Here is a 16285-nt window from a genome sequence, read left to right as displayed (position 1 = left end):
GCTTTTGCTCTTTTTATGTCCTGGCCGCAATGTTACCTGTAGTGGCAACCCCGCCAAGAATTGTCAAGATGGTAGAGTCTCATTGGCAGTTTTAGCGTCGCCGTACACTCTGGACAATATTAAATGGTGAATTTTTCTGACACGTTACCGGGTGCACTATACGCCGAAGAATAAAATATTTAGATTTCTGTGCGGCAAACAGTAACCCATAACAAACCTGCTTCACTTCACGACTCGTCACAGAAGTGAACAGGAAGGGTTAACTGTCTTCGCAAGGCGTCTGGCAAGAGATTAGGTGGTAAAATCAGAAGAACGTGGGGCACTACTCACCCCTGAGATATAGAGTCTCAAAAAAATAAGTCTTTAGCCGGGCAAAATAATAACACCCCTTAGTTACGTCAGGTGGCAGTTAGGGTTCGTCCGACTCAGTATGGGTAGTCTAAAAGTTAAGATTGATGTTACGAAAGTACCGAAGTCAACGCATTTCCTGTATTCCGCGTCAGCATTCGCTTGCAATGCTGGGCGGACTCGTTATTGTGTGGCCGGTCTCTGGAACAATACGTCTACGGATTTAGTCAGTACTGAGTCGGCTCCTAACATTCTTGTGTTTGCTATCAATGAATTTAATGTTTTAAAATGTTCAATTCCGGGTTTCGGTAAGTCAAGGTGGTTTTCGTAATTCCGGCAGAAAAACAAAAGTTAGGTCAGAGTTTGCTTAGCATACTAGACTCGGAACTCAATCCCAGTTGTGACTAAGTATGGGTCGAATTAGCGTTCATTTCGAAATGCTTGAGTCAGAATTATACCGAGTAAACTCTGAAAAAATAATCAAGTCCGGTGTTGCGGTGGTTCTCTATTGTTTTAGGCCAGAGAAGCCTACCCCCCAAGGTGCCGAACTTAGTCGGTCTTTACACCTTGCCCCCCACTAGTTCAACTCCGCTAAGAAGAACACAAGGCAGGTTGTCCTAAAAAGGACACTTGGCCGCGAGTTTATAGCCGTCCGGCGGCTGGGAAAACGTGTATATATTTATTTTGTTTCCTATTCATTATGGCTTTGCGGCCCAAGAGACATTTTCTTAAAGGAGAACTCGTCAAAACTCCGAAAGGCATTAGACATTTTGATAAGGAGAGCTCGTCAAAACTCCGAAAACATTAGACATTTTGATAAGGAGAACTCGTCAAAACTCCTAAAAGACAATCCTAATGGGAGTGCGGATTGTCAGGCAGTTCAAGACTCCCGGTGGGAGCGCGCGTGAACGTCCTATGAATATAGATGCTCGGGGAGGATACTGGGCGGTTTGTACCAAAGCGCCCTGTGAAAAGGACAGTAAGAGAAAAAAAGATACTCTATTTACTTTCGTTGGCTAGAGTTAGCCACCCCCCATTGCCGAACTTAGTCGGTTCTCACAGTACGGCCCCTCCGCTAGTCCAGTAGCTCAGTTCTGTCCCGATTCTCTACCTGGGCGAATTCATATATGACGCCTTGTTCTCTGTCTAATGAGTGGTAGAGAATGACGTATATTCTCTACACGCAGAGAAATAATTGGTAGGGAAGAGTTACAGAAGCGAGTTACAGCCCTACATGACTTAGCTTCGAGGAAAAGCCATGCAAGGTTGGACCCCGGGCAGTCTGCGGGCGGTCAAGGTTTTACCCTATCGCTAAGATTAATATTGGAAAAAACGTGTATATATAAAAATTTTAGAAAAAACGTGATTATTAATTTAAAAAAAACTACTTTACTTTCGGATCGCTCTTCGTGACAGATGACATTGTCACGGCCGGATGTCAGATGCATGGAACCTACCGATCGGTTTGCCATTCAAGTCCTCTAAATCGTACAAAGCATTGCCTACCTTTCGCAGAACACGATACTTGATATATTTAGGCAAGAGTTTAGCATTTATGCCTTGCTAAAAATTGCTAAGAGCGAAGTTTTTCCGGAATACTTCTTGTCCTTCCCGGTAATTCACAACCCGCGTACGTTTGTTGTACGTGTTCGCTGCTCTGTCTTGCGCTAGCTCAAGGTTCTTTCGTATGTGTTCGCGAATGTTTGCTAGCTTATCAGCTCTGCTTGTAATTGGGACCTCGTCTTGTCCTAGGCTAACAAGTTTCTCCAGGATGTTATAGGCTGACGCATGTTGTATCATATTTTGTCCAAATAAGGCGTAGTATGGCGAACTCTGAATCGACGTATGGTAATCGCTTCTTAAAACTGGCAGAATTTCGGGTATATGTTTGTCCCAGTCCATGTGATCTTGCTTGTCCTTCAGGAGGATTCTAACTTTCGAAACAATCTCTCTGTTCACGGGTTCAGAGGCGTTAGCCTGCTTTGAGTATAACCCCGTCTTAATGTGAACAACCCCGTAGTTTTCAAAAAACTGCTGCAACTCCTTCGAAATGAATTGCTTCCCGTTATCACTATGGACGAATTGAGGGACCCCGAAACCAGGAAAAATCTCTGTACTAAAGAAGCTAATTACGTTTGCCGACGTCGCGTTCTGCATCGCCTTCAAAAATACGTATTTGGAAAAATGGTCTAGCACTATAAACAAAAACTGGTTTCTTCGCTTTGATCCTGGATATGGTCCTAAGAAGTCGCAATAAAGACGCTGGAATGGCCTCTCGGATACGAAGGCATTGCCCATAGGTGGGATGGACACGTGATTTGTGGCTTTCACGGCTTTGCAGGTTTCGCAACGGTTTACATAGAGGCGTATGTCCTTTGCCATTTGCGGCCAAAGATATATTTCTGCCGAACACGCTCTAAAGTCTTCTGCCAACCTCCATGGTAACTAGCAATGGAATCTTCTTGATTGTTTTTAATTCTTTCACGAAGCTCCGAGTACTCTGCGCCGTCGAATTCCGGTGATGCCAAGTCAATTTCCAGAGGTGGGGTAGAAGACAATTCGTCCACGTCAAAACGCGAAATGGTGTCCGGCACATCATTCAATGATCCTTTGCGATGCTCCATCCTAAAGTTGTATCGTTGCAATAGAAACGACCATCTTGCCAGCCTGCCACTCAAGTCTTTTTGTGTCATTAGCCACTTGAGACTTGAATGGTCAGTAATTATTCGGAAAGGCAATCCTTCAATATATGGTCTGAAACGTTTGACGCTAACTATTGCGGCAAGGCATTCCAGCTCGGTGACCGTATAATTTTGCTGAGCATTATTAAGCTTCTTCGATACAAAATATATGGGATGCTCTGCTCCTTCCTCATCGAGCTGGAATAACACGCCTCCTACTCCTATTTTGGATGCATCACATTGTATCACGAGTTCTTTAGAAAAATCTGGTTGTGCCAGTACAGGTGCTGAACAGAGTGCAACTTTAAGCTTTCCAAATGCTTCCACTGCCTCAGGAGTTAACTTAAATGGACCAGCTGACTTTCGAAGGCAATCTGTCATTGGACCAGCCAAATCTGCAAAGTTGGTAATAAACGACCTGTACCAATTTGCCATTCCTATAAACTTGCGAACCTGACGAGGAGACTTGGGAATCGGAAAATCGTTTATGGCTTCTATTTTGCCCGGGTCTACTTTCAAACAGCCATTCCCTATCAAGTACCCGAGATACCGAATTTCCTTCCGGCAGAACTTGCTATTCTTCACGTTGATTGTAAGTCCCGCTTCGCGTAAGCATTTCGCCACTTCGCTCAGCAATTCCAAATGGTCTTCAAAGTTTGAGCTGCACACCATCAGATCATCCAGGTAGACGAAGACGTTCTCTCGTAACCGTGAAGGAAAAGCCTTATCCATCAGCCGACTCATTGTTTGTGGACCGTTGCACAGGCAAAAGGGCATTACTTTAAAGTGGTACAATGGCTTTCCTGGAACCGCAAATGCCGCCTTTTCCTTAGACGATTCCGTTAATTTGATTTGAAAGAAAGCATCCTTCAAATCAATACCACTTATAAAGTATGTGTCCTTTAACCTGCTCAACAACCCATTAATATGGGGCAACGGATACGAGTACTTCTTGGTGACCGCGTTCACCTTCCTGGAATCTATGCACAGCCTGACTTTGCCTGGTTTCCGGACTAGTACCACTGGACTACACCATGGTGATTTCGATCCCTCAATCACTCCCATCTTGAGTAGCCTTTCAATTTCGCTATAGGCTTCCGCATGCCTGGGTGGTGAAAGAGGAAAGTGCTTACTTTTAATTGGCACCGCATCACCCGTGTCTATATGGTGCGTCACTAAATTGGTTTGACCTAGTCCTAGCTTTTCGAACGAGGGCAACTCCTGAACAACTCCTTGCAATGCTATCTTCTGATCTGGTGTGAGCTGACGGAAGTTTGGCTCATCCTCATTTGGAAAATCTAAACAAGAAACGGTTGGAAATACATCGGGTGCTAACGCAAATGCTTTCCAGAAATCAACTCCCAGGTATGCTTCTTGGATTAATGACGGTACAAGATAAAAGCGAATAGTCCTCGTAATATTTTTAAAAGTAACCGGTAAAGATATCGAGCNTAATATTTTTAAAAGTGACCGGTAAAGATATCGAGCCGAGTATTTTCTGCTGATTGCCACCAGCTGTGTAGACAAGAGCGCGCAAAGAATGATATTTTAAGTTGTTTTCTTTAGGAATTCTTCACATCCGTTTCCAAGAATGGAAACGTTTGCTCCGGAATCCAATAAACCCACTATGAAACTATCGTGTATTTTAATCTTTGCTAGCGTTCTCTCATCTGGCGTTATAAGAATTTTAGTGCTTTGCAAAAGTAGAATATTTTCAGAAACTAAAAATTTTGGTTGCTCTTTGAAAATATCCGCCCTTATCCGTTCATAATCCTGTTCTCTTTTCTCTAAACTAACTGGGAATTGAGTCTGGCATGCCACATTCCTACGTGAAGGCCTAAGAATTCGAACCTGGAGAGGATTGGCTGTAGAAGAAAACCTACACTCGGAATCAGAACTATCGGAACTATCTGGGAAAGTTATGATGACCCGTGGTGAAACCCTCGAGGGACTGGTATTACTCTCCGAACTACTGACATCTCCATGCAAACGAACGGTTCTGGCTGAGGCTGACTTACTTTTCGGTTTAGTACAGGAGGCGGTTGCTCCTGTACTCCCTGCTTAGGGGGCTAGGGGGCCGAACGAGAATCCCCGATTGCCTTCTCGCTCGGGTTCCGGTTTGCCTGCCTCCGATGATCTCTGGGGCATCTTGGAGTGACCACCCCCTTCTGTCCACACTTGAAGCAGAACACGTTCCGCATCGCTTCCTCGCAATAGATGTATGAGTGTCCCATCTTGTCACAGTTCTAGCACTGTATTCCTGAGTAGTCCGGTTTCCTAGTCCTCTGGAAATTTAGCGCTTCCACTTGTGGATCCATTTCTCCATCTATTCCTCCTGTCCATTCATCCGGTGTGATAGCCAAGGTTTCGTTGACATGCCGTCCTGAATAGTTCGGTACCAAGCTCCTGGTTTCCTTCAGGATCTGTTCGCCTTTCCTAGCAACGTCGCGTAAGTCATGTAAAGTTTGCGCACCAGCATTGAAGAGCATCAATTTCAGGCAGCTGTTAACGTTCCTCTTCAATATGTCCATCAGAAGGTTCTCCGACATCGGCTCCCTTAGTCTCCCGTTCAAGGCTAACATATCTGTATGAAACGTAACATACGATTCATTAGCCTTCTGTCGACGCATTGAGATCTCCATCATGATTTCATGCTCACTTTTTAAGGTACCGAATTCCCGCCTGATAGAGTAGCACAAGAAGGGATAAGTCGCATCTGGATTCTGCTTAGTGAACAACCAATACCATTCCTCAGCTCGCCCTGACAAAAATATGTGGAAGCTTGCCATCAACTGCTCATCTGTACATTGTGTGCGCTCACACAACGTATTGAGTTTGAAGAGAAAATCAGAAACGCTACCGGTGCCGTCATAGGATACCTTCCAATCCTGTGGCTTAATGACAATATTGGTGGTGAAATTTGGTCGGTTATTCAAAGTTGCTTGTGTCGGATTGCGTCCGATAGAAGCAAAGCTCCTAGGGTCATTGGGTGTGGTTTGAGATGCAGTTACTACTGCACTTAATGCGTTCATATTTTCTTGCATTGTTCTCATTTCAGCTCTCATTTCTTCTTGCGAAGTACGTAAGAGCTGATGAAGCACCCCTACCCATGAATCTCCTGCAGGCGCTCCGCCATTAGAACGTCTACTTCTATCTTCTGCAGTACCTTCTACAAAACCGGTATTCCCTGGCAAAGACCTATCATTTTCCTGTCTTCCCGAAAGCATAGTCATGGAGGTAGCGGATATATTCTGGACCGAAGTCCCAGACGGTAAGTAAATTTGAACTTTGACGGCTATCAACCTTTAGTCCCGGAGCGGGATTGGCCATTGGAATTGGAGGCGGAACTCCCCCAGTATGGTCAGCAATAGGTAAATGCATCACCAGAGGATTAGTTGCTGGCATAGCGGCACTGGTTCTCCTCCCGGCCCCTCTTGACTTTGCGCCGCTACCTCTAACTGAAGCACTGCGTGTTTGCCTAAGCTGCTGTTCCATCTACCGAGTGTTCAGTGGTGAGACAAATTCAATTAGGAATAGCAAAAAACGTGACGCTTAAGGTCAAATCAAATCCGAATTAAAAGTCTACAATAGGTGGTTAAGGCTTGGCTCCCCAAGAGCTCCAAACAAAAACCGAGAAAAAATGATAAGTTAGGTAAGGCTTGCTGTTAACAGCCTAAGCCAAAGAACGTCCGAGGAAGAAAAAGGTTTCCAATAAAATAAAAAAAAATCAATAGATTTATATAAGTGGCGCGATACTGCTGTAACCGATCGCGACAATTCCACAAAAAAAATCGAAAATATCACTAATTATTTAGTCCGCGTACTGAATAAGAATATACGCAAAAGAATTACAAAAAACAATCAAAATATATTTTTAGTAAATAAACATATTAAGTGGGTTAATTAAATATATATGTGGTAAATATACGTGTAAGCAAAATTCAAGTGGGTATAACTTAATATAATTGGGAAATATGTATTTTTCAGGAGTCAATGGGAATGCTGACCCCCCCTAACATTAAGAAGGCACTAGTCTACGAAAAAATAAGGTACAAAAACAAACACAAAAATCGCTGTGGTCCAGCACACCCAACCGCAATGCAAAGCCGGCATAATGGAATGCCCCTCCAGACTTGAAGGGTGTACTGGACTTCGCGTACAAGTTTACTGAGCTGTCTTTCGGTCTCAGTGCACCCCACCGCAATGCAGCAAAGGGCAGTTTACGCATGCCCCCTGAGACATGTGGGGTGACTGAGACCCCGATAGTCAGTCGTGGTTGGAGTCCCAGCCCACTCCATCGCAACACGAAGGCGCTCAGGAGCGCCAGCGCAGACCTATGGAGCGAGCTGGGTTCAAACGAAAAATGTATATATATATATATATATATATTTTCCCCAAAGAAAAACAAGTCGCAAAAAACAAAAAAAATATTCGGCAAAAAAACTAAAGGAAAATCTATTTACTCTGAACCCCACTTAGCGGACTAATTTTTCCCCATTCCCGTGCCGACATATCGGACCACTGAACAATTTGGAGAAAAAAGTCAAACTACAAAAAAAACTAAGTGCGTTTAGCACTGCCTTACCGGGTGAATACAAAACTCCGGAGGACGTGACGTGTAGTCTCGGAGAAGCCATCGGTTGCTAACCAAGAGGACCGATCCGAACCAGCACTCTCAGCTCCACTCATCCCGCCGCAACGCAGCAAGGGGCAGCAAACGCATGCCCCTCTGGGACTTGCGGGATGGTGAAGATTCATGTGCCAGTCAGGACCAGTCAACCTGGCCAGACTTCGGGCTACCCCGTTGGGCGCCACTGTTATGGAACGCATACATTGGGAGCAGCAGTGAATGCAGGCGGCATGACACAATAGGGTGCACTATGGCTAGTCATGTCGGCTGGGCTGGGTTCTTGCCTTCACCGCTGTTCCCTGCGCCATAGCAGAGAAAAGTCATGCCTTGTCAAACGTCTTAACGGACGGACACATAGCAAAATAATTCAAAAAAAAATCCGTTAAAACAAAAAAAGAGCTGGAAAAGAACGTTAAAATATAAAACAAGCTGAAAGTCTCATTTGGAACAGTTCGTTTTGTCCTACTTAATTATTTTAGGCAGTATATAAGCCTCTTGTTTTATAGTCAGTAAGGATTTATTCCATTTGATTAAATAAATAAATAAATAAATAATTCTTTCCTTTAAATCTTCTAATTTCCTTTTTCTATTGGATTTATTATTATTAGTATTACTAGTTGTGCATATTAAGTTCTTTGTTATATCGTGGCCATTTTCTTTGTTATAATTTCCTTATTTACTTAGAATTATATTATTTGAATTTATATTAAAGTGTAGTTTACTTTAGTTTATACACTGGATTATTTTTATTTGTATATCTTTCGTTTTATTTTATTATTATTTATTTATTTATTTTAGTTAAAAATTAGGTTACTTAAGGCGTAATCTATAGTAGTCTACTTTAGTTCGCTTTAGTTAATTTAATTCACTTTTATTTAATTTGATTCTATGTTTGTTTAAGGAAATTTTCTTCAATTTAGATTTTTTATTTTTTTTCCAATTAATTTAATTTACTTTATTCAATTTGCTTTTATTTAATTTAATCTCAATATATATACCCAACGCAATATATATTACAAACTGAATACGAAGAAAACCTAATGCAGCCACTAGGGCTTATATGTGCATCATACCCTGGATGTGCCTCAAGTGAGGTTCATACATTATAACTATGTATGATCGCCTTATCTCGTGTTTGGTGGAAAAATATTTTAGTTAATTACGATAATTGATAATATGTATGTACACGGGTACCTTAATATATAAGTTTTATGTACATATGCTAATAAGGTATGTATCTATTTATATTAAATGAAAATTGAACTTTAAAAGTTACATCACATCCTAGTCATTAGCTAAGCTGTTTTATAATTAGCAGTCAGAGTTGGTTCAGTGTTTAATGGTTTCTACGTTAAGGTACGTTTACCTCTCCTACCCCAGAGGTTGGGTGCTCTTTAATTTAAGCTCACATACAAAAATCCTATTTGTCTTCTTTTTTCTTATCTTTTAGCTCTACTTCCAACTTTATATTTATTTTCAAATTTTATATGGCCCGAAGGACTCACCCTTGTTGCAGCAGGCTTGTGTGTGGCCGGCTGTTGTTGTTGTTGTGACTGTTGGTTGGTTGTTATAGCTGGTGTTGGTCGATATAGCTGGTGTTGCCGCTCTTTGCGCGGTCGCTGGCGCTCTGGCGCGCTGGTTACCCTTTTTTTCGGTTAGTGCCGCCGCTCCTTGGGCAGTTCCCTGGTGTTACCGCTCTTTGCGCGGTCGCTGGCGCTCTGGCGCGCTGGTTACCCGGGTGCTTACCCCGGTTGTTGGTGTTGTCGTTGCTGGTTACCGCTTTTGCGGTTAGTGCCGCCGATCCTTGGGCGGTTCGCTGGTGTTACCGCTCTTTGCGCGGTCGCTGGCGCTCTGGCGCGCTGGTTACCCGGGTGCTTACCCAGGTTGTTGGTGTTGTAGTTGTGGCTGCTGCTGTAGCAGCCGTGGTTGTTGTTGGTGCCGATTGTTGTCGGGGTTGCTAGGCGGGGTGCTGGTGTGTTCGGGTGCTCCCCGGTTGATGCACCGCTCTCTGGCGGTTGCTGGTGTTGCGCACCCGTGTTACGCCGTTGTATGGGCGCAGCTGTGGTGGCGGCAACTATAGCCGGATGGGGTAGCTGCAAAATAAGATTTTTTTTAGAACAGTACGAAAGAGCACAGAAGTGTTGGTTTAAATTAAAGTTAAAATCTTTGCCTACACGTGTATGTTGCAGCCTTGCAGCGCGTTTGCTCACGGCACCCCAAAATTATTGTACAAATAACCAAACCCCCCTTGACTGTTCGACACTGGATTCGTCCATAGCGTACAATATATGTGTGTGCTTGCTTGCTCCAAGTTACTCCATTCAAATAAGAAGCTGGAGCAGGAAATCGTGCTCTCACCGAAGGTAGAATACTTTGGAGCAAGGAAATCCTCCAGAAACACCCAGAGCAGCTCATTATGCAGCGTTTTTGCTGCATTTAAAATGCAACATTTAGCACTTTCGAACATATATTTTCGAAGAGCGTTCATGCTATCGCATTTAGCAAATGTACATTTACCCAAGTTCGAAATCATCTGTTTATTGTTTACATTGAGATTTAAGCAAAATGCGCCGAATTAAATTTATTTTATTAATGGTGAAATTATATGTATCTGTGACCATCAATTATGCGAAAATTGAAGAAATAAACACATCCATATATGAATTAATAAAAAGACGTGCACGCTTTATGGAGATGCTAATTCTGTATAAAAACGTGCAAGTTGTAACGTGGGAATACATCCACTTGGAACTTGCAACAAAAGAACCTTTGCTCCACAACAGGTATGAAAACAAAATTATAATCACTTATGTATGTATGTATATACATATACTTATAAATCCAACGTTTAACAGAATCGAGGAAGTCGAGTGTCAATGCTCTGGAGATAATAACTTCAGACAAAATTTTAGACTGAATAGAAGTGCTTTTAAAAAATTATGCGGATTTCTGGATCACCTAAAGAGAAAGGAAACAAGATTCCATAATACCATCTGCTTGGAGAAACGAGTTGCCATCGCCCTATATGCTCTTGGGTCCTCAGCGGAATATTGTAGCATTGCGAACTTGTTTGGAGTGGCCAAATCAACAGTATGTGCAGCTCTCTTGGAATTTTATAGGGAAGTGTGGAAAGTGTTACACCCAATGTATTTCAACCACTTTCCCCTAAGTAGAGAAACAATTGAAGACTGTGTTAATGGGTTTATGGGTGCTCTTGGTAAGCCCTTAAAATTATTATTTTTACCCAACTAAGTAGCGAATATATTGTTCAGATGGATGCCACATAGAAATTCATCCCAGACAGGAAGAAGCAGTCGATTATATATAAAGGATGGTATTCCACAGTGTTACTATCACTTGTTGATGCAAGGTACCCAGTATGAAATTTTTTAGATATTTTATTTTGCGTATATGCATATTCATCCGAATGTAAATTACATAGCGCATAACTTTTTCTTTTCTTTTAAAGATATCGTTTTTTATACATCAACGTGGGAAGTCCAGGAAGATGTAATGATTCCCAAATCTTTGAAAAGTCCAGCTTAAAAAGGGAACTGGAGAACTGCTCACTTCTGAACACAATGAGCACAAATTTAGGAATTTTTGACATCCCAGTTGTCATTCTTGGAGATTCTGCCTTTCGTTTTTCCAAATATTTAATGAAGCCTTTTCCATTCAGTTTGGATAAGGCGCCTGCACAAAAAGCTTTCAATTACCAACTTTCAAAATCTCGTATAGTGGTTGAAAATGCTTTTGGGCAATTGAAAGCAAGGTAATTAAGTAAATATAGATGTGGTCGTTAAATCCCACTGGGAAAATAGGTAAGCACCTTACGAGGTAAGGCATGTTTTCCTTCAGTTTTTAGTACCAAAATTGTAATCACGGCCAATGTCATCTACTAGTAAAGCGCAAAATGAACACCTCCTACGACACATTAAGTTGTCAGTTGCAAAATCACGTGCAGCCGAAGTTATATCCATGCGCCGAACTACTACGAGCGACTGCTCAGAATTATGCGTAACTTACTTTGTAAAGCAGCTCAGAGGTATGTCTGATACCAAATGTAGATTCTAAATTCCTACTTACATAAGGCGGCGACGTCTTTGTTAAAGTAATGGAGATTCGGCAGGGAGTAGTAAGGACCGCCGGGTGAAGGGCAATACCTTACCAGCAACTTACACTTCACCCGGCAGTCCTTACGACTTCACTGACGAATCTCCCTTACTTTAACAAAGACGTGGCCGCCTTATGTAAGTAGGAATTTAGAATGTACATTTGGTATCAGACATACCTCTGAGTCGCTTTACAAAGTAAGTTACGCATAATGCAGAGCAGTCGCTCGGAGTAGTTTGGCGCTTGGAAATAACTTCGGCTGCAAGTTATTTTGCAACTGACAAAGTAATGTGTCGTCAGAGGTGTTCATTTTGTGCTTTACTTGTAGGTGGCATTGGCCATGATGACAATTTTGGTACTAAAAACTGAAAGAAAGCATGGCTTACCTCGTAAGGTGCTTACTTATTTTCCCAGTGGGATACACTTATTATTTTAACATATATGTATACAAATTTAGGTTTCGCCGGATCGGAAAAGGAATTGATAACAGAATTGATAATGCAAATTCTATTATAAAGGCTTGTTGTGCCTAGCACAACTTTTTAATAGCAGAAAATGACCTAGTTATACCTTCTTGGCTTAACGAGCAGCACGCTAATGATATTAGGAGAAGACAACCACAATCCGTGGACTCGCACCAAACCTTAGCAGAAGCGGAATCAATAAGGAATGCGTTCTGTTCATATTACAGTAAGTTAATATCACGTTTATTTCAGTTCATGTCTTTTTATCTTGACGCGAAGTAAAAAAAAAAACTTTTAGTTTTAAAAAAGGAAAAAGGTACTCTAGCAAAATGTTATCACAATTTCAAATCCAAGCACTTCAGTTCACAAAATCTTACTTTCTATATACTTAAAATCTACTTCAAAAATGTAAACAAAACAATTCAGTCCAATTCTCAAAACCTTACTTACTAATTCCTTAAAATCTATATACTTAAAATCTACTTCAAAAATGTAAACAAAATAATTCAGTGCAATTCTCAAAACCTTATATACTATTTCCTTAATATCTACTTCAAAAATAAAAACAAAATAATTCAGTCTAATTTCTACATACTATTTCCTTAAAATATATTTAAAAAATAAAGTAGTCCATCCGTCAGCCTTCTTGCATCCCTCTGCAGTTCCTGCATTGCGACTAGCTTTGCCTTTTCTATTTCGACCAATTCATCGTTCGATTTTGTGAATTTTTCCATAGCCTCCGAAAAATTGCTTTGGATACCCTCACAAATCGTCACTAATCGATCCATCTGTTTTTGTTTTCCAGATCTGGTAGATGTTGCTGCGCTTGATATTGATGGGGGAAGTGTTGCCCCTCCCGATCCTGACGGCAGTGGTGATGAACACGACGGTGATGGCGACAGCTGGGGAAGAGAAGGAAAAAGCGGCGAGATATTTGTCGGGGATGATGACATCGAATCTGAAAATGAGTATTTTGAATTTATGTATATAGATTAGTTTTAAATAATAAAAATGATTTTGAATATACACATACAATTTTAATCATGTAAATTGAATAACTAGCAATTACCTTCAAAACTCTCTTCTATCAGCTCTTCCACGTTATTGATGGAGAAGCCACCAATTATTTGGTGCACCTGCTCAAATAAATGCCAAGAAGCAGGTGAGCCTCCAGTCGTCCCCATACCTGCCTTGGCCTTCCTATGAAAAGAACATTACAGGAATAAATATTTTTTATAACTTTATTTTTTTACCTATATTTTGCCGTCAAATTGTCAATCTTAATTTTGACAGATGAGGAATTGACATCATATCCTTGCATCTGCATTTCTGCCGCCATCTCCTGATAGACATGGCTGTTTTTTCTGGGCCCCCTCAAGTCATCCACTTTTTGTTGCCACAACATCACAAATACCTCCTCTGCATCTGCGGTCCAAAGATTTCGCGATCGCTTAATTTTTTATTGTCAATATTTATTAATTTAAGCGCACACAGGAAAAAAAATATGTATGTATCAGCAAAACAAAATGTCAACAAATATTTATGTATGTACACAGAAACAAGCGGTATTGCCACTCTTTTTCATTAAATCTTGTTCGAATCTTCGAAGAACGCAGGGTTGCTTTTAGCATTTAGATTCTTAATGCAAAGATTGAGTTGCATTTAGGTGCATTTAGATGACGAATTTTGTATGGATAAATGTACATTTAGAGTAGCATTTAGAGCTAAATGCGCTAAATGTACATTTACGCGTAAGCAAAAACAGCCCATTACACTACTTATGGTTATTTGTATTAAAGAAGACTTACCTTGATTGCGGCTGCTGTGGATGGTGCTGGTTGTCGTTTGGCGAGATTGGTGCTCGTAGGTGGTGATGGGGCTCTGTAGCTGAGCCTTCCGTACGGTTTGGGTACTGGATTATGGTGTGGGGTGCCCTCCACCCAGTGGGCTTATTTTAGTCTAGTTTTTTTTTTCCTTTTTTTTCACTCCACAGATCACTGTAGGGTGTTCTTTTCTTCGCCCTTTTCTTCACTTCACTAGCACTAGTGTTCCTATTCTTTTTAATTATTTTTAATGAATTCTTTTTAATTTGTTCAAACTTTTCCTTTTTAAAATATGTCTGTAAATTCTTGGTTTGTTTCGCTATATGACTGGCGCGAGTTCATCAAAACGATTTTGCTAAAGGCCGACTGTGGGGTTGCCATCAGGTTTTTATACCCTCGCAACTTGCGCAGTAGCAATGATGGCATGTTATCGATATGTCATGCAGGCCGATTGGGTTAATTTGTTTATTTCTTAGATTTTATAAGCAAGTTGGGGATGCATAGGTGGATTTTGAAATTTACATAACCGATTTACGCAATGGTAAATGTAGATAAGGGCGTCAAAACTTATTAATTAGTTATTTTTATTTCAGGAAACCTAATGTTACATTTTATTTACTGTCTTTATCGACTATTGTTGAAAAGCTTAGTTTGAGAGAATGCTAACAAGGCTCTACCTATGCTAAGTATTCTAAAAATCGGCTGGAATGATATCGGAAACTTTTGAGAAGAAATTAATAATTGTCTGTTAGGAAAAGGGAAAATGATTTTGTTAAAAAGTTTTAGTTATACTGAGCGCTGCATTACATATCGATTTTTGGGCCAAGGGGCCATAAAAATATATTGGTGAAGTGACTGCTTTAAAGAGAATAGGATTGATAAATGTACACTAATTTCCGAATTTTTCAAAAAAGGGCATATTTCAAAGCCCAATTTTTAAATAAATTAGTGACCAAAAATTACAAAAGTGGGTGTTAAAATAATGTGTAGACCCTTGACTACAAGTGTGTGCAAATGTTAATTATCTAGGTGGGCTTTCAACCCCCGAAATTGGTCAAACTTTTGAAAAGCGGGCACCATTAGACGCGTATGGACCCCAATAACAAGAATCCGAAAGCGTAAATTAACTTTTTACCCGATCAAAAATTATGAACAAAAAACTTTTCCACAATAGCACTTTTTTTATTCACTTACTACACTCACACAAACGCACAAAATGCCCATATTTCACTATTTATACAACAACAATACTTCATTTTAGTCATTTATTTTAAAATATCGCTAAATATATCACTAAAAACTTATATATTTTATTAATTAAAACGTAAATAATTTTGGTGTGCTCAACGCAAAATTCACCTGCTGATGTGCGGTATTGCCACTCAATCTGAATGGAATAAATATTGAATATGTTTACACGGAGTACAGACTGTTAAAAATTCTCATTATATATCGAAGTACCGATAGGATATCGCGCGTTTTTTTATTACAAATTTTCATTATATATCGAAGTATCGATTTTTATTTTGCGATTTTTTATTACAAATTTTCCCCTGCTTCGCTTTTTTTAATAAAAATCGATACTTCACTGTACTACTATATATATATGTATATACTACTACTTTTAAAAGACGCTTATATTTTTCTTTCCATGAAAATAACTAAACTTCCATACTCGTAATGCCACCCCATACCAATTCCAAATTCTGAAACAAAATTGCATTGCATTATAAACCACATTCTTAAAGGCACGCGGAAATAGTTGGTAGGTGTAGACGTTGGGTAATTGTATTAATTCGGAGTGTTAGAGAGTGGCAATACCGCACATCAGCAGGTGAATTTTGCGTTGAGCAGGCCAAAATTGTTTACATTATAATAAATAAAATATATAAGCTTTTAGCGATATTTTGACCTATGTGGCTAAAATGAAGTATTGTTGTTGTACGTATGGTGAAACATGGGCGATTTGTGCGTTTGTGTGTGTATTAAGTGAATAAAAAAGGTGCTATTGTGAAAAAGTTTTTTATTAATAACTTTTAATCGGGTAAAAAAAGTTAATTTCCGCTTTCGGATTCTTGTTACTGGGGTGCAGACGCGTCTAACGGTACCTCCTTTACTAAAGTTTGATCAATTTTAGGGGTTGAAAGCCCACCTAGATAATTACCCCCCAGTCTTCTTGTCTTGCTTTAGACATTTTCGTTATTTTCCATTTAAAGAGCGGAAGAG

At 40.4% G+C, this 16285-nt stretch overlaps 2 protein-coding genes and 1 long non-coding RNA gene across 3 annotated transcripts; 1 reads left to right on the top strand and 2 right to left on the bottom strand.

Moving 5' to 3' along the window:
- Positions 1-6840: 6840 nt before the first annotated feature.
- Positions 6841-9935, bottom strand: LOC108361227 (uncharacterized). The gene is made up of 4 exons (XM_017613802.1): positions 9903-9935; positions 9406-9752; positions 9165-9294; positions 6841-6852 (listed from the first exon to the last, which is right to left on the bottom strand). The coding sequence occupies exons 1-4, from the start codon at positions 9933-9935 to the stop codon at positions 6841-6843; spliced, it is 522 nt and encodes a 173-aa protein (XP_017469291.1).
- Positions 9936-10942: 1007 nt separating this feature from the next.
- Positions 10943-13161, top strand: LOC108361224 (uncharacterized). The gene is made up of 4 exons (XR_001847262.1): positions 10943-11029; positions 11129-11431; positions 12230-12462; positions 13042-13161. It is a non-coding gene; the product is annotated as an uncharacterized LOC108361224 (long non-coding RNA).
- LOC108361222 (uncharacterized) lies at positions 12490-14408 on the bottom strand. The gene is made up of 4 exons (XM_017613799.1): positions 14045-14408; positions 13490-13661; positions 13306-13436; positions 12490-13194 (listed from the first exon to the last, which is right to left on the bottom strand). The coding sequence occupies exons 2-4, from the start codon at positions 13639-13641 to the stop codon at positions 12839-12841; spliced, it is 639 nt and encodes a 212-aa protein (XP_017469288.1). The 5' UTR covers positions 13642-13661; positions 14045-14408; the 3' UTR covers positions 12490-12838.
- Between the last annotated feature and the right edge of the window lie 1877 nt (positions 14409-16285).

The sequence above is a fragment of the Rhagoletis zephyria genome, unplaced genomic scaffold, assembly GCF_001687245.7.
Source record: "Rhagoletis zephyria isolate East Lansing unplaced genomic scaffold, Rhagoletis_zephyria_1.1 Rzeph_scaffold_00719, whole genome shotgun sequence".
Taxonomy (NCBI): domain Eukaryota; kingdom Metazoa; phylum Arthropoda; class Insecta; order Diptera; family Tephritidae; genus Rhagoletis; species Rhagoletis zephyria.
This window is presented reverse-complemented; position numbering and strand designations above follow the sequence as displayed.